This window comes from Engraulis encrasicolus, unplaced genomic scaffold (assembly GCF_034702125.1).
Source record: "Engraulis encrasicolus isolate BLACKSEA-1 unplaced genomic scaffold, IST_EnEncr_1.0 scaffold_51_np1212, whole genome shotgun sequence".
In the NCBI taxonomy this organism is placed as follows: Eukaryota; Metazoa; Chordata; class Actinopteri; order Clupeiformes; family Engraulidae; genus Engraulis; species Engraulis encrasicolus.
The window spans coordinates 462,264-487,800 of record NW_026945830.1 but is presented as its reverse complement, the minus strand read 5'-3'; the positions used below and the strand labels follow the sequence as shown (position 1 = coordinate 487,800).

The 25,537-nt window shown below is 43.1% G+C and overlaps 1 protein-coding gene across 13 annotated transcripts in view; it reads right to left on the bottom strand.

Annotated features, from left to right (window-relative positions):
* Positions 1-16,952: 16,952 nt before the first annotated feature.
* si:ch211-200p22.4 (phosphatidylinositol-binding clathrin assembly protein) overlaps positions 16,953-25,537 on the bottom strand; it is a 173,373-nt gene continuing 164,788 nt past the window's right edge. For all 13 annotated transcript variants that reach the window (XM_063193687.1, XM_063193685.1, XM_063193686.1 and 10 more), the window contains one exon: positions 16,953-18,371. In XM_063193687.1, the coding sequence (XP_063049757.1) occupies positions 18,357-18,371 (15 nt within the window). In that variant the 3' untranslated portion in view covers positions 16,953-18,356. The remainder of the gene's footprint in view (positions 18,372-25,537) is intronic.

The window sequence follows — 25,537 nt, the reverse complement described above, 5'->3', positions numbered from 1 at the left end:
AGGAACAGTCCACTATGTTTCAATAGTTAAGTGTGTTCCTCTCTGACCTGAGATGAGCTCTTCCTGACCTGTCTCATCTTTGGACGCACCCCAGTCAGCAACACGCGCGGCCCAAACTCGTTAGCATTAGCTTGGCTCAGCTTTGCCGACGGACATCATTCGCTGCTTTAAGTTAGAAGTGATCAAATTGTTCCACGTGTTCCCTATTTAAACATCCCTGCAGGACTAGCAAACTGATCCAAAAACTGTTGCACAAAATGAAACATGGCGATTTCCTACCTAGATAAAGAAATGGCACTGTAATGACAGGCGTAGTAACACATTCGGAGTACTTCGACTTCGATGCATTGATAGCTTCACTCCTAGTCCTCTAGCACGAAGGGGAGGGGGGAAGGGGGGGGACTAGGAGTGAAGGTATCAATGCAGAACATGCAGAGGCTCTCCCGCCTGCACAGAGACCAGCCTGTGGAGCCCCTGGACCGAGCCCTCTTCTGGATCCAGTTTGTTATGAGACACAAAGGCGCTGCTCACCTGCGCACAGAGTCCTACAAGATGCCCTGGTACTCCTACCACTCCCTGGATGTGACACTGTTCTTGCTTGTTGTTTTGTTCCTAATGTTGTTCATTGTCTTTGCCCTCGTAAGGTGTGCATTATTACGTCTGTGTGGCAGAAGTAAAAGTAAAAAGGATTAAAGGAACAGTCCACTATGTTTCAATAGTTAAGTGTGTTCCTCTCTGACCTGAGATGAGCTCTTCCCGACCTGTCTCATCTTTGCAGGCACCCCAGTCAGCAACACGCGCGGCCCGAACTCGTTAGCCTTAGCATGGCTCAGCTTTTCCGACGGACATCATTCGCTGCCTTAAGTTAGAAGTGACCAAATTGTTCCACGTGTTCCCTATTTAAACATCCCTGTATGACTAGCAAACTGATCCAAAAGCTGTTGCACAAAATAAAACGTGGCGATTTCCTACCTAGATAAAGAAATGGCACTGTAATGACAGGCGTGGTAACACATTCGGAGTACTTTGACTTCGATGCATTGATAGCTTCACTCCTAGTCCTCTAGCACGAAGGGGAGGGGGGAAGGGGGGGACTAGGAGTGAAGGTATCAATGCAGAACATGCAGAGGCTCTCCCGCCTGCACAGACACCAGCCTGTGGAGCCCCTGGACCGAGCTCTCTTCTGGATCGAGTATGTCATGAGACACAAAGGCGCTGCTCACCTGCGCACAGAGTCCTACAAGATGCCCTGGTACTCCTACCACTCCCTGGATGTGATGCTGTTCTTGCTTGTTGTTTTGTTCCTGGTGTTGTTCATTGTCTTTGCCCTCGTAAGGTGCGCATTATTATGTCTGTGTGGCAGAAGTAAAAGTAAAGAGGATTAAAGGTGCATTGTGTAATATTTCTTTGTAGTTTATTTCCAGCATTCATGCTGCCCATTCACAAATGTTACCATTTTCATGAATACTTACCATCACCATCAAATTATAAGTGCTCAGTCATGGATTGTATGAGATTTGAACCGGCAGCCTTCAAATTCTAAGACACAGTCTTTTCCCCTTACCATTAGGCCACAACTGCACATTTAGGATGCATCGTTGAAGTCTGCTGAATCAGTCTTAAGATTGTATGTTTTATCACTCCACGTTGTTAATATCTAAGTGGTGGGCTGTATGTAATGTATGTATTTATATGTATGTATGTATGTACAGTATATCACGAAAGTGAATACACCCCTCACAGTTTTGCAGATTTTTGAGTATATCTTTTCATAGGAAAGCATTACAGAAATGTAACTTTGACACAATGATTAGTGACCTTTTAACAACATATTTAACCGCTTAAATTTCTTGTTCACTCAGAAAAAAACAAAATACAGCCATTAATGTTTGAACATGTACTCACAAAAGTGAGTACACCCCAGATTAAAATCCGGTAGAGAAGGGGCTATGTTGGCTCGAATCGTCTCGAAATGAAACAAAATGAAAAGGGATGACAAGGGAGGTCATCAGTGTGCGTTTCAACTTTTCTTTGCATTGAACTTTTACATTTTGAGTCTGCACCTGTCTTAAATAGATTGGTGTGAGATTTGAATGCAATCCTATGGAGAATATCATGATCTGCTTCAGTAGTCACAGTGCATGTTGACATGCATGTTTCTTTTAGGTGTATTTCAGATTGCCAATGTTGACAGCATTCATGCATCCCCAAACCATGTCAGTTCCACTACCATGCTTGGCTTATGAGAGGATACACCTTTTTTGTAAAACTCACTTGTTTACCACCACACATGCTTGACACCATCTAAAGCAAATTTGTTTATCTTGGTCTCTTCAGATCACACGACATGGTTCCAGTGATCCATATCCTTGGTCTGTTCATCTCTCTTGAGACCAAGATAAACACATTTGCTTTAGATGGTGTCAAGCATGTGTGGTGGTAAACAAGTGAGTTTTACAAAAAAGGTGTATCCTCTCATAAGCCAAGCATGGTAGTGGGACTGACATGGTTTGGGGATGCATGAATGCTGTCAACATTGGCAATCTGAAATACACCTAAAAGAAACATACATGTCATCATGCACTGTGACTACTGAAGCAGATCATGATATTCTCCATAGAATTGCATTCAAATCTCACACCAATCTATTTAAGCCAGATGCACACTCAAAATTTAAAAGTTCAATGCAAAGAAAGGTTGAAACGCACACTGATGACCTCCCTTGTCATCCCTTTTCATTTCGAGACGATTCGAGCCAACATAGCCCCTTCTCTACAGGATTTTAATCTGGAGTGTACTCACTTTTGTGAGTACATGTTCAAACATTAATGGCTGTATTTAGTTTTTTTCTGAGTGAACAAGAAATTTAAGCGGTTAAATATGTTGTTAAAAGGTCACTAATCATTGTGTCAAAGTTACATTTCTGTAATGCTTTCCTATGAAACGATATACTCAAAAATCTGCAAAACTGTGAGGGGTGTATTCACTTTCGTGATATACTGTATGTATGTATGTATGTATGTATGTATGTACAGTATGTATGTATGTATGTATGTATGTATGTATGTATGTATGTATGTATGTATAGGGGTTGTACAAAATAACTGAGACACCTGACATTTTAGTGTGGGAAGTGTCATGGCTCAAGTGGACCAGCCTGTTGAACAATCTTCATTAATGGCACATATCATCAGTAAAGAGAAGTGTGAAGGTTCAATTGGAAGGTTAAGATTTTAACATTTTGCAATGCACACAACATTGCGGGTGACATGTCCGTGTTCAAAAAGGAGAAATTGTTGGTACGTATTTAACTGTTGCATCTTTGACCGAGACAGCAAGTCTTTGTGATGTGTCAAGAGCAACAGTATCCAAGGTAATGTCGACATATCACCGAGAAGGATGAACCACATCCAACAGGATTAACTGTGGACGCAAGAGGAGCCAAATGACACTAAAATGACAGGTGTCTCAGTTATTTTGTCCAACCCCTGTATGTATGTATATAGGCCTGTGTCCTCTGAACTACTAGTCCAAGGTACCAGGTTCTGTTGTTGTCAGTTGTGCAATTAGTCGTGTGATGTGACTGATGTGTATGTCCTTTCTTAACCCATTGACGCCTAAGGCACCTGCAAAAAAGGGTGCTGAATGCCTGAGCCCTTTTTAAGAAAAGCTGCCCTCAGCCTAAAGCTATGACCTTCAGCCTTCATTAGAATGTGTTCATTCATCTCAAACAAACAGAGATTTTTAATAAAGTTGTCTCAAATCTCATGAACCTGAATGTTGCGCAATGCAGCTCCAGGCACCAGGGCCAATGCTGTGCAACGCAAAATCAGGCATCAATGGGTTAAACGAGTCTTGCTCAGGGATGCAAAATGAATGTCAGTGTAAACTAACAATAAAGTATAATCGTATCATATCGTGAAATTGAGGTGCTTAGTAGGTTCTTAGTAGGTTCAGTGTGCACTTCATAAGTGTACTTCATCTGAGAATAGACACGCATTGCACTCCAATGTCGTCAATGAGTTAAGGGAGTGTGACGTCTCTGCAGTCTCACGGCCCGTACCCACACAGAGTAATTCCGCTCCGCTCTCATTGACTTTGAATGGGGGCGATATCGCGCTTGACAGCGCGGAGGGGAAGCGATATCGCAGCGGGACGCGGTTTGATATAGACGAGATCTCTATATCATGCAAATTTGATGGTCCAATAACCAATCAGATGGGCGTATGGGTAGCAAGGGCGGGAGTTACAAAAAAAATTGAAAAACATGGCGGCGATTTCTGTGATTTCCAACATCACGTTTTTGCTTAATATAAAGACCCTAAATGCTTATAAATGTCACGACTACCACGGATTGATGTAAAAATGCACCACGAACTTATGTAACACAAATAGGTTACCCCACATTGCCATTTGATCACTCGATGTTTTGAGCTAACCGGGTAAGCTAACGTTAGCATTTTACCAGAACCAGGCAGCTACAAGCTTATATTAGACTACTTCTGTACTTCTATAATGATATAACGGGGCTTAAATGTTATCTAGGACCAAAATACAATCAAATGTAAGCCATGTACACACTGTGTTGTGATATTGGGTGAGTAATGTGTGCAAACGACCGTTCGCCGTTTGTGATCTCGCTCGGGATACCCGGTGTCAGCTGCGAGACAGGCCGCGCCGCGAGGCTCGAAAGTCGGCTGAGCAGCGCAGTTAGCCCCGGGGAGAATCTAATGGGAGTATGCGTGACCACACCCCCAGCGCGATATTGCGCGCCGCGGATCCCGCCTGGCAGTTTCCCCAGTCGGTACTGGGCGTCACGTGTGTTGTTTGTGTTGAGAACATCACAACCAGCTGATCATGTTCCAATAAATATGAAGCTTAATAAAAAATGACAGTGCATTGCAATTGCATATTCACTTTGTTTCGACATCATGTGTTTTTCATCCATGGAAATAACTACGGTAGTTCATCTTTTTGGCAACAGATCAGAAATGTGTGGTTGGGAGCGTGTCTATGTTCCCACAGCCCATTGGTCCCACATCACTAAGACTTTTCACATTATTTTTTAAGCCCATTGGTCCCACGGCTTATACCTGCTGGCCCATGTTCGCACATTTGTAAGAATTCATTAAAATTTAGGCCCTATCTCCTATGGCGGGGAGAGAGACATGTTCTCTTGGTTTACTCGGAAATGTGGGAACATGTGGAACATAGGGCCTATATTTTAATAATTTCTTACAAATGTGGAAACATGGAGCAGCAAAAATAAGCAGTGGGACCAATGGGCTGTGGGAAGAACATAGAGCTGACCCCGTGTGGTTGGTGGTAGTGAGGAAGAGCTTCAATGTGTGTGGATATACTATATATATTGAACGTGTCACGTTTGTATTTTGAGGACCCTCTCAAAAATAATTTGAATTTGAATGTGTAGCCTACCTGTTATTTTGAACTACCAGACGCATCAGTGTAGCCCCGCCAGGATTCGAACCAAGACCTTCAGGGGTACTAAACTGCAGCTTTGACTGCTTGCTACATCAAAGAGCCAGGGGTCCGTTTCTCAAAAGCGTCTTTGCTATCGTCGTTAGCAAAGTCCTTCGTACGAGTGACTCAACTCTCTCTCGACAGCGACGCCCACCACTTAATCCAATGGAACGGTAAGACGGTCTTAAGACTGTTAGCAACGACAAAAATCGAGAAACGTTGAGTTTTTTTTTGTTTTTTTTCTTCAAAATGATACTATTACTATGTCAGAACGCTATAAAGGACTTTTAGAAAAAAGCACAACAAATACCTCCTCTTCATGTATGTTCTCTACAAGTCTTCTGTTGTCCAGTCTTGCACTTTAAATGTCTGTATGAGCACTGTCTATGTCCATACTGTCTTATGTCCATGTATGAGTACTGTCTATGTCTATACTGTCTATGTCCTTACCTAGATTAGTCTATGTCTGCATGGGAAAGCAAGAAACGTAATTTCAAATTATTTGTATGACCAGTGCATGTAAAGAAATTGACAATAAAACCAACTTGACTTGACTTGACACCAGGCTCGTTGGCGTGACAGTCAGAGCAAACACACTCTTGGTGTCCCTCTCGTACCACCCACCATACTCCTCCCATTCCAGGATGCCCCACAATCCATGCTGGAGGCAGGGGCGTATCTAGTCATTTCAGGGCCCTAGGCGAAATATAAACATGGGGCCCTCAAAACTCATTATATAGACATACAATTATGTGTTTTGGTGCTATTTAAGTGTTTTGTCTCATATATACCTTCAATTACTTTACATAAGTGACAAATGAAGATCAAACCTATTTGTGTGTGTGTGTGTGTGTGTGTGTGTGTGTGTGTGTGTGTGTGTGTGTGTGTGTGTGTGTGTGTGTGTTTACCGGGACTGGTGTGACAGTTGGAGCCCCTATGGAGGACAGATTTGGTCGGGGCCCTAGGCAATTGCCTAGGTTTGCCTAATAGAAAGTCTGCTTCTGGCTGGGGGTTCCCCGGACCAGGTCTGTCCATCCTGGGGTCTGTCGTATGTAGGGCTGTAATGATATTGTATCGAACCGAGAAATCGTGATACACAGAGTTACGATACTGTATCGTGATACAAAAAGGCAATATCGTGATACACTCTTTCAAAGTTCTGTTACCGTTCAGTCCAAAAAACAACCACATGATACAATGTGATTGCGTTATAAACCTATAAACAATCAGCAAAAAGATACATTTAAAAAATCGTGGGGTGTATCGAACCGTAGGTCAAAAATTGTGATATGAACCGAATTGTGAGTTGGGTACATCGTTACAGGCCTAGTCGTATGGCTTACACACCTTGGTGCGCCTCCATGACCTCACGGCTGGTCATGACTTTTCTTTTTTTGGGGGTATTTTTCAACTTTATTTTGATATCACAGTGTGAGAGGTGGACAGAAGGCGAATTGGGAGAGAGACGGGGAGGGGTCGGCAAAGAACCCGGGCCGGAAATCCAACCCGGGTCAGCCGCACGGCAAACAAATGCCCTATAGGTTGGCCACGGCAGGGCCTGGTCATGACTGTTCTAACACCCTCTGTAGTGGTCAGATCCCCAGTATGGTGCCGCAGTAGGTTCGGGTTCCAGTCCCAGCTGGGCAACTAGGGCTGGGCAATATGACGATATATATCGTTATTGTGATATAAAAGTGTATATTGTGCCCTTTCTCCTATATCGTTTATATCGTGATAGTGATTTTATCAATTTTATACAATTGAATGTCATTTAATTGCATTTCATGTTGTCACAATACACACTATAAGTTCATGTAACTGTAAAAATAAGAATAAAAATATCCATTTTAAAGAAAGGTTGTTTTGCGACATGAAAAAATAAAGAGTAAATAAAGAGAATAACTGAAAACGTATGTAATTGTGCTATATCGTGATATATATCGTTATTGTGATATAAAGTAATCCATATCGTGACATATTTTATTCCCATATCGCCCAGCCCTATGGGCAACTACACTCCCCTTTGTTACCATTACTGTAGCAACACACAGAACAGCAGGTGAAATGTTTATGTGCGGACCGGGCCAAGAGGTCCATTCATAAGTTAGAAATGTACCGGTATGCTTTTCGCATTTTATTAATAAGAAATTAGTGAAAAAAATGTGGGAGAAAAAAAAACATTTATTCACATGGTATTTCACTCATGGTTTTTGACGTTTCAAGATCTTGCAACCATAAAGTGTTTCTACACAAGTATACAGACCACAGAACAGACAAAACAGAAATAACTTACAAAAAACTGCTCAAATGTTGTACGAGTTTGAGTTAAAAAAAAATAAAAATAAAAATAAAGTAAGAAACCATAAAAGTAAGATTCAGCACAACCACCCACCACGGAACCAAAGAAATGAAACGGAAGTGAAAACAACTCTCCCATTGAACTGAGCACAGGATGAGCACCAGATAATGTATGCTTTTTAAAGTCTGAGCAAACGTCACAAGATGTTCTCAAACGTCCATTCCCAAGCAAGTCCATTTAGAAAAACGAAGGGTTTCAAAAACAGCACATGCAGAGAATACGTCAACGAAAAACCAAAAATAAACAAACGGGGATCACATAAATTAATTAATTGAGTGGCCCATTAAAACATATACAGTATGTCACATGTCTTGGTCCTGATCATAAGGACGAAAGCAGGCAGGTTGAAGAGACATCAGGTGCAATGCCAGTTAGGCTGGAAACAATAACGTCCTCACCAGGTCATAATGCTTAATTCACTGATGATTTAAACAACGGGGGGTTTATTAACTGAGATAATAACAGCAAACCGTTTCGTGAACATAAACAACGTTTTTAAATTCTTCATTTTAGATGTAGAGCATGTCACGTTTTTTTAAATTATTATCATTTCATTTTACTTTATTTCTTCTGCTGCTGGAAGAAGCGGTTTGTATACAAAAACGGATCGAAAGGAAAGAGAGAGAGGAGAGAGAAAAAAAACGAAACAAAAAAAAACCACATACACACAAAATGTGCATTCAGTACATCGCTACCAAATTTGATGGTGGCAGTTTAGAATGATATCCGCGCCCAGCCGCCGACCGGGACAAAATGGCGCCACATGCAACTGTGCCTACCCCTCCTCCGCATGAAAGACCTGCAAAAGGCCCGTGAGACACGGGAGCCACTGAAATACAATCCTCAGCAGGGGTGCATTTCTCGAAACCATAGTTGTTAACTACATTAGCTACTTTGTTGTTTGCAATGCAATTTCTCATTAGCAGCTACCAAAGTTGCTAACTGGCTAACAATTATGCTTTCGGGTTACGCACCCCAGAGTTGTATAATGTAGAAGTACTCTAACAGATGTAATAACAACACTAGTAATATGATATTACATAGTTGAAACTTAAAACCATATAATGTCATACCACTAGTGTTGTAATTATATCTGTAAGAGTGCGTTTACATGTATTTTATACAACTCTGGTCCTTAGACAGTTTTAAGTTTTGACACGAGGTGTCTACTGGTCTCAGAATGTCAAGAGACACATCTTAAACTGTGCTACAGAGATGCTTCCTGACAGTCCAGTATACCCGGCAGGCTAGGCTACTAGCCTACCTCCACTAGCATACAGTACACCCATTAGCTCAAAGCATCTTAAGGATGTCTTGGCACCTGCGTTGCAGAGCATGTGTTTAACCTCTCTGCTTTAAATCAGATGTGAAACCATTTTTGAAGGAGAGTGTACCTGTAGGCAAATTTTGAACTAAGTGGTACGTACACCATCAACACCAAAATCTTGAGGGAGACCAGCATTGGGGCATTTTCATGACCAGAAGAATGATTCACTGCTAGCTGAGATTCTAGCTGTTTCTAGCTAATTCTAGCCTAATTGACACCAATCGGTCCCACAACTGTTTCCTAGGAAGGAAAGATAGCTACTTTGTTGGTGGACAACCAAATGTTATTCGTTATTATAACCAAGTTAATAACTGGCTTAGCAACTGTGGTGTTGGTGAAACACACCCTGAGCTCCAATACTTCTTGGACACTTAAAGTTGAACATTTAAATAGGGCACTGGGTAAATAAACTGTCAATCAGAGCATTAGCCAATCAGAAGGAGAGATCACGATTAGGGTCAAAGCAGAAAAAGATATGTTACTTCCATATGAATATAATAAAGTTGCTAACAAATTGCCCAAAAAGCAAATTAACATTCATTAATCGATCAAATTCATCCTTCAGCTTTGCTCTGGATTTGGCGGTAGTCACCTGTGTGTTTGATCTGTGCAGGACGGAACAGGTACGGATACGGACGGATACAAGGGGGTGTGTAATGGTGTTGGCTTGCGTTCAAGGGGCACAACCTTGCATTCACCTCATGCAACAGATGCAACAATAAAAACCACAATCACGTCATCATGATCATCAATATCATCATCATCATCATCATCATCAGCGTCATCATATTCATCATCAATACCATGACATTTAAACATGTATAAAGTACAGTACTGTACAAGCTGAAGAAGGGTAGTTTTCAGAAAAGAAGAAGCATGCTTTTCACCAGTCACCAATCACCAGTCCCAGAACCACCCCACGTTCTGTACTATAAGGCAGGGGTATATGAAGTGCAAATTTGATAAGATAAAGTAAACAAACAACAAAAATAAACACCACTAAACAACACAAACAAACACTGACTTTTATTCAACCAAGGAAAAAATAGGTAAGGGGGTTGTAACTTGGGGAGAACATGACTCCGTAGTAAAGCGACAAGTCAGTGATGCATTTCTCGAAACCATAGTTGCTAACTACGTTAGCTACTTTGTTGTTTGCAATGCAATTTCCCATTGACAACTACCCAAGTTGCCAATGGCTAACAACTACGCTTTCGAGAAACGCACCCCAATGATGAATCATTTGGATTGGCAGGGCAGGCAGTATTTCTAGTGGACACACAGTGATGGGACAGGTCTTAGGCTACAGGTTGGGGATCAGCTGGACTCAGGAGTGAGTGGGCTTTTTTAAGGTGTTGATTTAGATGCTTTGCTTTGCTTTGCCAATGACTCAGAAAAAAGTCTGGAGGACAGCATGTGCGTTGAGCGTGCTGCAGTCAGGTAATGACAGGGCCGCCGCTAGGCATAAGCAGAGTAAGCAGAGCGTTTAGGGCCTCAACCACTTTGCCCCCCAAATTGTGGGCCCCCTAAATTGAGATTGACTAAAAGACTTAAAATGTATTTAATTATGAGAGGGACCTCCTGACCAACTATGCTTAGGGCCTCCAAAACCTTAGCAGCGGCCCCGGGTAGTAATGTTAAAAGAAAAGAAAAAAAAGTTAGCTATATTTGTCACAACTGCAGCCCAGATATGCATGAGTTTCATTACTGCTTCTGTTTTTCACAGCCAGAGAGGGAGTGACAACACTGTGTATCTGGGAGGTTGGCATCATTTAGTGATTAGAACTTCACCTGGTTCACTACTGAATCAGCCTCTTAAAAAAGCCTTGAGCCTTAAAGCCTGATTGGGAAACTCCAACTCCCATTGTCATTGTGACACAGCACACAAGTGTTCACTGCACACTGCAAAATTGCATTTATGCCTCAACCGTGCAAGGGGTCAGCCCCCATTGCGCCCCAAGGGAGCAGTGCGGCGGGATGGTACCATGCTCAGGGTACCTCAGTCATGGAGGTGGATGGGGGAGAGCACTCTTGGAATAACCATGGTCATTGGTCATATTTAGTAAAATTCTTTCAAGTTTCGATTTCTTGTGGTGAATCTGGCTTCAGTTTTACACATAAGCATAGCTGGTCCAAGCTTTTTAGAGTCATTGATGCCGGAAATGGTTACGAAGGGCCCCAAACCTGTAGGTAAGAGTGCAGGTTAATCCTCCGACTGATTGACACAAACGAAGGATTTGGAGGCTTGACACGATGGAACAAAAAACATGAACGTACAAATGTGTTTGTTTTTTAGGAATGGAAAATGATTTATTTCTTTGATAAAAACAAAAAATGATGTCAAATAAAAAAAGCCCATGGTTTTTTTTCTGTTAAGTTGTTTTTCCATGCTTATTAAAATGTTTGCATAAATAAATACAAAATGTACAAAGGGGGGAGGGAAACCAACATTAAAACATTTAGAAGAGACTGTCAACTCCTGATTCTCCTGCTATCATTTGGCATTGACTACAGTATGAACTTACGAGGCAGAAGACATGGGACTGCCTGGACTGTCAAAACAACAAAACAACAGTTTCTACTGGATATATGTCTATATACGGCAAACTTCTGTAATTCGAACAAAACAAAGAAAAGAAACAAAAATTAATATGTTGTTGTAGAGTATGAAGACATACATGTATATATACATAGACTGTATGAAGCAGCAAGTAAGTCCGAATGAACACACACATCTGCAAAATTGAACCAATGGAGCAACATATGAGCCCAAGATTAAGAAAAAAGGGAAATTGACAGATCAAGAAAGAAGAAGAAGAAGAAGAAAAAAATCCACACCGATTTTCCTCAGAAATTCCCTGATGACTGAAAGGTGGGAAGGACCTCAGGCGCACACACTCACACTTCCTGTCACACACACACACACACACTTTCAGTCAGACACACACACACACATGCAAGCGCACACACGCGCGCACACAAACACTCACACACCGTTTGTCCTACACGTTTCCCCTGGTAGGTAATGCAGAGAGACAGAAATTACAGTTAGCTAGGAGCAGCAGCCGGCTAGCTAGGACATTAAGAGTTAAGTTTGGAGGCTATGGTGTGGAGTGGGCATGCAGTGGACTTTGGGACAGTGGTAAAGTTTAGATTTAAAATTGTATCCATTAAACGCAACACACTGAAACAATGGTGTGGATTCATTAGCCGGGGGGGACTCTGATCCACAAAGCTTACTCAACACTCTGTGAGTCCGTGAAGCGTAACGCTAGCAAAGTGTTGACAACACCTGTTATTATGACGTTTTTAATCTCCCCTGCGACATCTGTACATTTGCTGAATGTTTGACATCGAGCAAACCCCAGGGGGGACCACTCACTACACGAGAGCTGAGGTCGTGTCTTGGGATGAGAGATTATTTAAGCAGTGCTACTCTAGGTCCCTATCTCTGACTGGAGCAGACCAGAGAGACCCATGACATCTCGAATCCAATGACGAGTGAGCTACAACAAGCGAACCACAACTACCTAATCGCAGTTGGCTAACAGGAGAGAAAAAAAATGGAAATACATCAAACATTTAAACTCACAGAGCACCTCTTGGTTTCATGAACATCGATATCGTTACACGTGACGATGCATAGTCATGCCAACTCAAGACCAAGGACAGGTGACGTGGCACAGTGTCACATCCTAACGTTAACTGACTTCAATGACATCAATGACCAATCGGTTGGTTGGTTGGTTGGTTGGTTCTGTTTTCAAAAAGAGTCAATCTAGTGAGGAGCTGTCTCCAGAGACGGTGACCATTATTTGGCCGATTTTCGTACAGTACATACGTGGCAAATTTTTCAAACGAACCAATCAGCAATGCCCAGGCCAAGGCCACACAGCTCCAGTCCCACTCCATGTATATTAAATTCCGGACACTTAACACAAGTTCGATTAAAAAAATAAAATAAAATAATTATGATCATCTCAAACAAAAGAAAAACAAACCAACCAAAAAACAAAAAGGACTACAGAGATCATGCTTTTTTGTTCGCTTTTAAAGGGAACCTGATTAGTAGGAAACACCACGACACGGACCATGCAGTTGGCACAGCAAAAGAGGGGACACACCCCTCATCTCATCTTATCTTATCTCATCTCACCTCATCAGAAAGAAGAAGAAGAAGAAGAAGAAGAAGAAGAAGAAGAAGAGGGGATACGCCCCCCCTCTCTTCTCACATGTGCCTCCCTCAGAGATAAACCAGTTCAAGATACACAAAGACCTCCACTACACAGGCAGGACTGGGAGCCATGCAAAAGAGATTCAACAGAGAGTAGAAGAAGGAGAAAGAAAGAAAGAAACGCCAACAGAAAGAGACAGAGGAGAGGAAGAGGAAGAGTCAGAAGGAGAGGATGAATAGGAGGAAGAAGAAGAAGAAGAAGAAGAAGAAGAAGAAGAAGAAGAATAACAGACCGATTTCCAAACACAAGGACGAAAAGTGGTAAAAAATCTGAGAAAAAACTGTGCTCATCAACCGCTGTGCCAAACACGCCGTGAGAATTATAAGTTTTCGAAAAAACGACATCTACATCAAGTCTCTTCGAATGGTCACCAGAGAGAGAGGCCCCTTTCTTAGAAACCTCCTTCTCAGGTGCGTGCAATCACAACACACCACACCACACACATACGCACAACAACATAACCCCCCCTACACATTCACACACACCACACACTATACATGACTTAACAAAGCCAATTTGAGTGATCTCTCTCTCAACCTTTTGCAGTCCCTTGACCTGAATCCTTCTGTTTGCGGGCACATCTGGTGGGCTAGTGAGGCTACATATTGGACCAGCACAGTACGAGTACCCAAACGGAAACCCCAGCAACAATACTGAAAGAACGCCTACTACGCTTTAGACAACGACCCCCGACAATGACTCCTAGGCATATGATCGGATCGAATGCTTTTCTGGCATCTTGCCACTTGCTCTCCCGATTTTCTCCCCGTCCTTTTTAGCGAGTCTCTCTCAGCTCAGTGTTTGACCACCAGGCAGGACCAACAACAACGACAACAAGGGAACAGGAAACTACCAGTTTGTAGTTTCTTGCCGGTCTCACCTCTTACAAAGCGCATGATCTACATAGAGATGCCTTTTGAGGTGAAAACGTACAGGTAACAAGACACACGTACTCACACACACACACACACAAACACACACACACACACACACACACACGCACACGCACACGCACACGCACACACACACACACACACACACACACACACGGTTATCACAGAGGACCAAACAGGACACCCCTTTGGGGTTTGGAGTGGTAGGGGGGGGAAACAGGGTTTCTAACAAGGGAAAATATGCCAGTGGGACAAGGGAGTCATTTGGGCGCTACACGGAAGAGAAGAGACGGGGCATATAGGGGACGGGTTGACTGATTCAAGGGGCATTTGTAAGAACTAGCTAACGGATAAGACAACAGGACCAGGAGACAACACACCACCACAGCACGGGACTACGCAATTACGCAGCTTGTTTGAAAAAGACAAAAGGGACTGGCCACTTGGGAGCACAGGTGCATATCATGGGCAAGACACAGGCAGCATGAGAAAGGGGATGGTGTCAGGAGGGGAGCGGGGTTTGGGGACAAAAAAGGGCAGTGAGGATAGCAAGGGTGGTTTTGTGTGTATGTGTTTGAATGTGTGTGTGTTTGTGTGTTTTAGAAGACTGCGGGGGTTGACTACGACAACTGTGTCTGACGTTAAGGAACGGAATAAGGGTACCCTGTCTTTGATTCGCATTTTCCATCCACCATCCGTGTGCATGTTTATTGAACTTTGTCATCATTGCTTCTGAAGATTGCATTTATAATCTTTCTTCTTGCGTGATCACAGCTTTTGAAATACTGTATTAGACCTTGGATTTCCAGAGGGATAGCTTGAAAGGAAACTCAAATTACAAAGGGACGGGAAGATTTAATAGGGGAAATAAAAAAAGGTGCATTTCTTTGAAAGTGTTTTTGCTTCCTTCTCCTCTCTTGGGCACTCTGTAAACAGGATTGAGAGGGATTTTTTTTAAATTTAGGGGAATAATGTGCAAATGCATGTTATTGACCTCCACCATTATTCTGTTATTGATTTGTACGATCGGCCTGAAGCGAAGCCCAACAAAAGCAGGAAAAAAGACCAAACCACCCGTTCGTCCACCCACCAACTACGACAAACTAAGGGCTAGCACAATCGAATAACGACAACTAACACAAACGTGCCGACTTCCACAACACACCGCTTACACGTTGGACGTCACACCACAATCCCTTGACATGGTGGATCTTTCAAACCCTACTTCATCTACCTCTGAAGGCAACATTACCACAACATACACACACGCAGACAAATTAATTTGTTTCTCTCTCAGTCGACACTTGACAGTCGACTGCCATTCACTCTTCCTTGAGAGCATCTTATGATAGTTCTGATGGGGGAATGTGATTTCTTTCTCCGGTTAAGCGTGTTACTGCCGACAGATGGCAGGCACAACACCTGATCAGTGCAATGATTTTGCTTTAACTGAATTTAAAGGGGGACGGTCGGAGGGGGACGGGGGAGACAAGAGAAGGCCACCTGAAGAACAGAGTCCAAACGAAAAAAGACTTATCTGAAGTAATATCAACTTTTAAAAAAAGCAAAAAGGTAACAGACACATCCCACCAGGGAATATGCAGAAACCCTAAGGTGGATTGCATTTTATGCTTTGAAATAAAGAAAGGGAATAAAACAGACACTTATTTCCTCCCTAGGAAACCATGGTTGCAAATACAATGTCAAGTGAATGACATAAAAACAAATATCAAAACAGCTTGCAAAACCATAACCATATTACATACATACATACATACATACATACATACATACATACATACATATACAGTACAGACAGAGAGTGGTCTGTCCTGAAAGTCAAAAGGGTGGCAATAACAGATTTTTGCAAGTTTTATAGGAATTTGTGTTGGTTTTGGTACTTCTGAATGAAAAATAACAGTTTTGACTCTGCTATTTTACAATGGCTACATTGGACTTGGCAAGCAAAGATCAGATTGCTGATGGCATAGTAATAATAAAAAAAAACCTTTTAAAAGGAGGAAAAACAATAAACAATAAACAAATCAACCACTATCTTCTTGTGAAACCGTTGGCCTAGCACGAGATATACAATGCTAATTAAACCAGCGAGGGAGAGTTGTGCTCTCGCTATCATTTCTAGTTCACACTGTTTTCTTTCTTGCCACGTCTACTAAAACTCTGGCCATGTTTATGGTGTAAAACTGTAAAACTAGACTGTGATTTCTTTTTGGCTAGGGAGAGAGAAGGGTAAACGGGAAGAGGCGGACGGACACTCTGGCTTCCTGGCACATATTTGATGGAGCCGATTCACCCTCCCGGCTGATGCTACATAGATGGGTTAAATTGGTGAAATCACACCCGTTGATTGGCACAGGTAGAAATGAATACATTTCAGGACTTTTCACCTCGTACTTCTGTCCGCCTCTGTGACAAAGTGATTTTAAAAACAATTTTCCTTCGAGAAAAAAAAAAAAAAAACTGGTTCTGACAGCGCTACACTTTCGCAGGAGACAGTAGAGGAGGAGAATACATGCAGAGTTGTTTGTGTTTTACAAACTGAAAAGTTCTCTGTTGCTTTCTGGCGGCAAAAAATAAAATGCAAAACAAATGAACCCATGAAACACACAAACAGATAGAAACACTGAAGGCCTGGGTTGGGAAGGAGATGGGACAAAAAGATCTTTATGTAGGTCATGAGAGAATTTACATCCAGGATTTCAAACCAACCGCTGTGTGTGTGTGTGTGTATGTGTGTGTGTGTGTGTGTGTGTGTGTGTGTGTGTGTGTGTGTGTGTATGTGTGTGTGTACATGTTTTCACCTGGTGGTATGGCTTCATGTGTGGCTATGGGTGCATGTGCGTATGCAGGTGCATGGTGCATGACGCATGAGCGTACGTGTGCATGTGTCTGTGTGTGTGACCTTCACCAAGTCTGAAACAACGCCCTCCGTAACTACCCTCCATCTTTCTGCTCTGCTCACACACATACATACTATACACACAGACGCGCTAACACCACTACAGATGCCCTTGTAACAGAACAAAAAGAAACAAATGGGTTGTGGCTACATAAAAATGGACAGGTAATTTACTGTTGGGATTTGGATACACGCTTTTAGCAGGCTCACAATACTGAGCACTAAAATATAATAATAATACTAATTTAAAAATCATGTCTGAAGGTTGTTGGAGGACAGAGAGGACATGGGCGTTCTTTCTGGACGACAGAGATGACCTTGCAAAAAAAAAAAAAAAAAACCTACATGCCAAACAAAGCCACGAAAAAAAGAGAGAAAAGTTTAGTTCTTGAGAAATGATGAAGGGGGAAGTATAATTTCAGCTCAGCTGAGAACTGCAGTAGGGTGCAGAAACGGCCTGACAAGCGGAGATGGAGAAATACTGGGCTGCACTTCCTGTATGACGAGATGATGCAACTAAATGAAAAAGCGGGTGGGGCCAAATGACCTACAAAGCTACTGCCTTAAGTCAGACAGATTATGATATAAAAACGCTAAGGGGAAATACGCTAAAAAACATTTCTGACATTGTTGTTACTGCCCTGACCTAATTTGTTAGTCCAGATGACCTTTTGTTAACCAAATTTGACCTATAATCTTATGTGGCAGCACAGTTGTCCGCTGCACATAGCCTGAACACATTGTTCCTTCCCTTTTAATATGTGTGTGATCTGAGAGAGCTGTTTCAGACTGGCGCACAGGTAAGACACACCTATAAAGACACCCAAGCACACGCTCACGCACATACACACCCACATAATATACACGCACGATTAAACACACACATTCACATACACATACACACTGTCTTTTGCCACACTTCTTCCCATCTCCCACCTTGGAGCTTTTTTGCCTTTCTCTGACACTGTTTCTCTCTTTCTCTCTCTCTCTCTCTCTCTCTCCTTTTTTCCATGGGCCTCAGCCTAGCCTCCTCTCCTCTGGTATTTGGTGTTGATAGGTTCTCCTCTTCTCTTCTCTCGTTCTCTTGCTCGTGCTGTGATTTTTGCCGTCATGTTTGGCACACACTGACGCCCCGCTGCTCCTACATGAACTGCATCTGAAAAACACAACGAGAGAAAGACACAGAGAGAGGGAGAGAGGGTGTGTGTGTGTGTGTGTGTGTGTGTGTGTGTGTGTGTGTGTGTGTGTGTGTGTGTGTGTGTGTGTGTGAGAGAGAGAGAGAGAGAGAGAGAGAGAGAGAGAGAGAGAGAGAGAGATAGAACAAGAAAGAGAAAGAGAAAGAGAGATGCAGAGAGAGGGAAAAGAGAGAGAAAAACATAATCAATATCTCTGTATGACATATAGAGGAAGTCAGACAACCCCACCACAATCTCCGCTTGCCCCACACAAACAGACCATGTTGTTCACCACCCAGCAACCACCAGTGTGATCGTCAGTAGCCATTTCTTCCCCTGGACTGACACCCCCCTCAACCGAACGACTGACACCCCCAGAATCGCAATAGAGGGAGGAGAGGAAGAGAGGTGAGGGGAGGAAGAGGAGAGGAGAGCTGAGAGGAGAGGTAGAGAGGAGAGGAGAGGAAAGGAGAGGAGAGGCGAGGAGAGGAAGAGAGGAGAGGAGAGGAGAGGAGAGGAGAGGAGAAGAGAAGAGAGGAGAGGAGAATAGAGTAGAGTACAGAATAGAGTAGAGTAGAATAGAAGAGAGAAGAGGAGAGGAGAGGAGAGGAGAGGAAGAGAGGCGAGGAGAAGAGAGGAAGAGAGACATGATGGATTAGTGTAAAACTTCAACAATTTAGGCTGAGACAAAAACATCTTCAGCAGTATTGAAAGAAAACTCACAGTCAGCAGACAGAAAAGGAGGGTGGAGAGAGGAAGAGTTCAAGAGAGGGAGAATTTCAGACAAGTAGTGAGGAAAGAGAGGATGAGACATACATACAGTGAGGAGAATAAGTATTTGATCCCTTGCTGATTCTGTTGGTTTGCCCACTAATAAAGACATGACCAGTCTTTCATGTTAATGATAATATGTATTATAATATGATGAGACAGAATATCAAAAAGAAAATCCAGAAATTAACTCTAAAGAATATATATTCATTGATTTATATTTAATGGAGGGAAATAAGTATTTGATCCCCTGCCAACCATTAAGAGTTCTGATCAAATGGCACTTCCAATCAACTTGTTATCTGAATTGAACACACCTGTTAATAGTAACCTGCACAAAAAAACACATTGAATCTGCAGAATCAGTCCATAGAATCAGTCAATCAATCAAACTAAACTCGCCAACATGGGACAGACCAAAAAGCTGTCAAAGGATGTCAGGGACAAGATTTTAGAACTCAACAAGGCTGAAATGGGCTCCTAGATATTAAGGAGCAAGCTGTTGGTGCATTTTGTCCCAATTTTAGGACATACAAAATGATCATCAATCATCAATCTTAGGCCTGTCTGTGGTTCCATACAAGATTTGACCTTGTGGGAATTTAATAACCAGAAAAAAAAGATATAAAGCACCTTAAAACTGTATGGGAGGAGCTAGGAAATGATCTCAAGGCAGCTGGGACCTCAATCACTAAGAAAACTATTGGGAACACTTAATACCACAACGGATTAAAATCCTGCAGTGCATGTATGGTACCCCTGCTTCAGAAGGAACCTGTTCAGGCTCACCTGAAGTTTGCCAATGAACATCAAACTGGATTAGGATATGATTGGAAGGTGCTGGAATCAGATAACACCAAAATCAAACTGTTTGGCATTAACACAACTCGATGTGTTTGGAGGAAGAGAAATGCTGCCTATGATCCCAAGAACAACACCTTCTCCAACATCATACATGAAAGTGGTAACATTATGTTTTGAGGTTGTTTGTCTGGCCAAGACACAGGACAACTTCACATCGTCAAGGAATGGATGAAGGGAGACATGTAAACGTACAATGCTGCATGCCAACCTCTTTCCCACCACCACTAGACTGAAGGTGGGTCATGGATTGGCCTCCCAATATGATAATAATCCATAACATACAGCCCAAGCAACGAAAGAGTAGCTCAAGCAGAAGCACATTAAGGTCATGAAGTGGCCAAGACAGTTTCCAAACATTAACCCTATAATAATCCTGTGAAGGGAACAAAAGATCCCATTTGCCAAGCTACAGTCATACAACTTAAATGATTTAGAGATGATCTGCAAAGAAAAGTGGACAAAAATCATTTCTAATATATCCACAAACATTGTCATTAACTGAAAGAGACCTCTGAATGAGAAAACAAGGGCTTTGCCACCAAGTATTTTGTCTTCTTTGACTAGAGGGGTCAAATACTTATTGTCCTCAATGGAATACAAATCAATTAAAATATATTCTTCAAAGTTATTTTCTGGATTTTCTTTTTGATATTCTGTCTCTCCATATTAGAATACATTTTATCATTAACATTATAGAATGATCATGTCTTTATTACTGGGAAAACCAACAAAATCAGCAATGGATCAAATACTTATTCTCCTCACTGTAGATAAGCAGATAAAGAGAAAGACAAGAAAGAAGAAAGAAAGAAGACAGAAACATTAGAGAAAGAAAGAAAGAAAGAAAGAAAGAAAGAAAGAAAGAAAGAAAGAAAGAAAGAAAGAAAGAAAGAAAGAAAGAAAGAAAGAAAGAAAGAAAGAAAGAAAGAAAGAAAGAAAGGCACAGTGAAACAGGGGAGGCTCAACGAGTTAGTGTTAGCCTGAGCCAAGTTGCAGTAGTTGATTATGAGGGGAAGAGGGGGAGAGAGAGAGAGAGAGAGAGAGAGAGAGAGAGAGAGAGAGAGAGAGAGAGAGAGAGAGAGAGAGGACAGACACAGGAAAGATGGAGATAAAGTTAGAAAAAGGAGTTGAGTGGTGTTAAGTTTAGCCCGAGCCAGCAGAGGGGTTTAGGAGTTATAGGCACTGTATCTCAGGCTGTGGCTCTACCTCATTTATGCTGTCCACTTTCCATTGGGTGGAGCCCTACACATACACATACAAGAGAAGCCGTTTGTACTTGTATGCAGAGCAGGGAAAGAACCTCCAGAGAGCACACCAGAGCAGTCTTACTGTATCCCACCCCAACGATAAAATGTAGCAGCCACTCCCATACTTGGCACTTTACTTTTGACAATGACATTTTGAATTAGATCCTAGTTTGACAACCTTGAGGGTCCATTAGAGAACCTCTAGTCTAGGGGTTCTAGAGCTAAAACGTAGTAGCCAGGGGGCAAACTAAGAGCATGGTGAAGTGATAAACCAGGCTTAGTTCAGCTACAGGGAGTGGTAACCCTGCTAATATATGTACCGGCAGGCATCATTTAGATAAGAAAGTGAGGACTCCAGGCTCTTCTATTAGATGATTTACGTGTACCTACCACAAGGTCAACTTAACCTATGAACAAAATTCAAAAGACACCGCACACTGCTTACTTTTCTTTACTTTATTTTTCGGAGCGAACAACGTGTTTTGCCCAGTGCGTCATCAGGTTCGCTCCCATAAATTGTTCATTGATTCACCTTCTCCTGCCTCACACCAGCACCTGCATTACTGAGGGCTTGTGCACAAGGACTCTCTTGAACGTTGATCGTTAACTTAACCTAGTTTACTACTGAACCCGCTTCTTATGATACCCCCTTGAGTCTCACTAGACCTCTGTGTGTGTAGCTCGCGGAGCCCCCTGGTGGAGCAGTGTGGAACTACACTACACAGAGGTCTGGACTCCTGAGAATCTCTTTGGCAAGAAACTTGCCGAAGGATTTATTGCTTCAATAACGATGGCTAGCTTGCATTGAGGAGTCACAGGACAGCTTGTAGACTATATTGATTCTTTAGAGGTGAACAGAAAATGTTTTTGAAGCAATTTGTTGGTGGCAAGGATGGACAAATGACAGATAAAGTCATGCCTTCTGAAGTCAAATCCAATACGTGCGCTCTCACAGAACTAGTAGTGGAGCTCACAAAGCTGCACAGAACTACACAGATCTGGAAAGAGTCAGGCTAAAAAAAAGTAGGTGCTATTGTCATACTTCTTTTTCTTAGGCATTTTTTTTAGGGCTTTTTGGCCTTTATTAATACAGGACCGTGTGAGAGTAGACAGGAAATGAATGATTGGGAGAGAGAGATGGGCAGGGCCAGGAATTGACCCCAGCCGGACTTGAACATGGCTCCACGTGGGCAATGTAAGCCCAAATGTGGGGAGCTTAGCGCACTGCGCCTAGCCTGGGAACTCCCATACTGCCTTTAGTTCTACACAATCGTTTCGATCTGAAAGACAGTCTGGTGAGGATGACTCATAACGTCAGATCGTAAAGATCATGGGCTCTGTGTCATAATGGCCAAGCATTCCAACCTTAACAGTTTCTCTGCCCAATCAGAGAGCAGGGCAGTGTGTCATAATAGCCAAGCATTCTGCCCCCTACGGAATTTACAATAGGCAACTCCCCAGACCTAATCTCACTTGTGATTAGGTCTGGTGTTAACCAGGCAACACTGCGCCCCAGTGCCCCCCCGCTATGGTCATACTTCTGACAGTGATACACTGAATTAGTGTGATGGCTCATTTTGATATGAAGGGTAGTTTTAGCTGGCTATTCCAGACACATATGAGGAGACGTTTTGGAAAGACGGGTCTAGTATAGGCATACAAAGTTGGTAATGTAGGTCTTCTCTTCACGAATGAGAATGCATTTTACAACCAGAGAGGCAAGTGAAGAATAAGCCTCACTGAGCTCTAACACTTCCGAGTGCCGAGTAATTGACCACAATGCCTCTAGGTGAGTTTTTCAGACAGCTACCAATGTATAAAAGCACTTGCCATTCAACACTTGGCATTCAACCGCAAAGATGTTGTGAAGATACAGACAGATTGATGGAGTGAAAACTCCTATATTGAACGCTTATATTCAGGGGGCTTTACCGCTGCGGTATCAAACACATGCAAAACACCTAGACTCTGCATTTGGATTATTTGCTGTCCACAATAGGTGGGTGAAGAGTAGGGAGAGGAGATGTGTTTGCAGGGTGCTGCACACTGACTTTCAATGCACTGAGGCGCTTGTGCTTTTCACGAGCTGCTTGCTATTTTGCAAGGTAAGATAGCCAGAAATAATCTGATGGTTTGTGTGTGTGTGTGTGTGTGTGTGTGTGTGTGTGTGTGTGTGTGTGTGTGTGTGTGTGTGTGTGTGTGTGTGTGTGTGTGTGTGTGTGTGTGTAGATGTGTTTCAGTATACCCAAGTATATCCAAGTTTGTGTGAATGCATGCGTTATATGTGAGTGTTAATAATTGTATGTGTATGTGTACATGTACCATGTGTGTGTGTGTGTATGTGTGTGTGTGTGTGTGTGTGTGTGTGTGTGTGTGTGTGTGTGTGTGTGTGTGTGTATTTGCGCATGTGTCTGCCAATGTGTGTGTGAACAAAGTGAGTGGGTGCTAGGAACGCCCCGGGACTAGGTATGCATTTTAGAGCAGCGCTTCACTTCACTCGAGGGTTTATGAAAGCTGGAATGACGTGTGGGTCGATACACTCTATCTTTATATTTTCCTCTCTCCCTCTCTCTCCCTCCCTCCCTCCCTCTCTCAGTCTTCCTCGCTCCCTCTCTCTCCCTCTCCCGCTCTCTCTCCCCTCCCTTTTCTCTTCATATGTCTTTCTACCTCTTTCCATTACTCCATCTCTCGCTCTCTCCCTCCCTCAGTCTCCCTCGCTCCCTCTCTCTCTCTCCCCCGCTTTCTCTCTCGCCCGTTTCTCTCTCATTTGTCTTTCTACCTCTTTCCCTTTATCTATCCCTCTCTCTCTACCCCCCCACTCTCTCTTTCCCTTTCACCCCCTCTCTGCCTCCCCACCATTTCCATTTCTCTTTCTACTCACCCCCTCTCCCTCCTTCTCTCTCTCTCTCTCCCTCCCTCCTTCCCCTCTCTCTGTTTTTACCCCCTGAGGCAGGGTGAGAGGAGGTTGAAGGACTGCTTGAGTCGGCACACAGACACACACAGACACACACACTCCGCTAATCCGGCGCACGTGGCGTTTTATATCGGGCGCCAGTGTGCAAGTAGAGGCCATGACACAGGGTGAGAGCCGCAGAGAAAACAAACACGAGGAGATGCGAGGGGTGTAAAGGCACTTTTGCTCAGGCCTACACACATACTGACACTCACACACACACAAAATCTCTCATACTCTGTCTGACACACACACACACGCACACGCACACACAAATCTCATACTCTGTCTGACACACACACACACACACACACGCACACACACACACACACACACACACACACACACACACACACACACACACACACACACACACACACACACCACACACACACACGCACACAACACAACACACACACACCACACACGCACACACACACACACACACACACACACACACACACACACACACACACACACACACACACACACACACACACACACACACACACTCCCACACCCACCCACCACTTGCCCCCATCTGTGTTGTCTGGGACGTTCTGGTCTCTGAGGCTCTGACACTTGCTTGTTTACTGTCTAGTACTACAAGCAAACAGCAGTAGCAGTAGCTAGCAGCAGCAGTAGCATCAGCATCGTGCTGTACAGTACAGTCAGAGATTCTTGAAGTATATAGAGATATGCCAATGTAATAGGTTGCTATGGGCACCTAACATGACCAGGTTCCGGTCTGCCTAAAGGGGCGTGTAATAATACTCCTAGCATTGAATAGAACAGTCCTTAGGTCTGCCTAGGTCTGCCTAAAGGGGGATTTCCCCCCCTCCCCCTTGCAATAATAGAACCCGGAAACAATGGACCAATGGAACCTCTCTCTCTCTCTACTCTCTCTGGTACAGTGTCTGTGAAGAGGCATAAACTACATGTTTATGCAGCCTGCTGTCGTGCTGTCAGGATGCTCTGCTTAACAGGGGAGAGGAGAGGAGAGTCTTTCACAACTAACTACTATGCAGCTTTTTCTAGTCTTTTTGGCTTTTTTAGTGGGCTTGTGTGTGAGTGTGAAGGAGAGGGGTGTGTGTGTGTGTGTGTGCGCGTGTGAGTGTGTGTGCGTGTGAGTGTGTGTGTGTGTGTGTGTGTGTGTGCGCGTGTGAGTGTGTGTGTGTGTGTGTGTGCGTGCAAGTGTGCACACATGCATGTATCGGTGTTTGAGAGCTGTGCATACATGCATTTGCATTTGAAACGGTGTGTGTTTCTCCATGTGTGAGAGGGGGCATGAGCTTGAGCTGCCATGTTTATG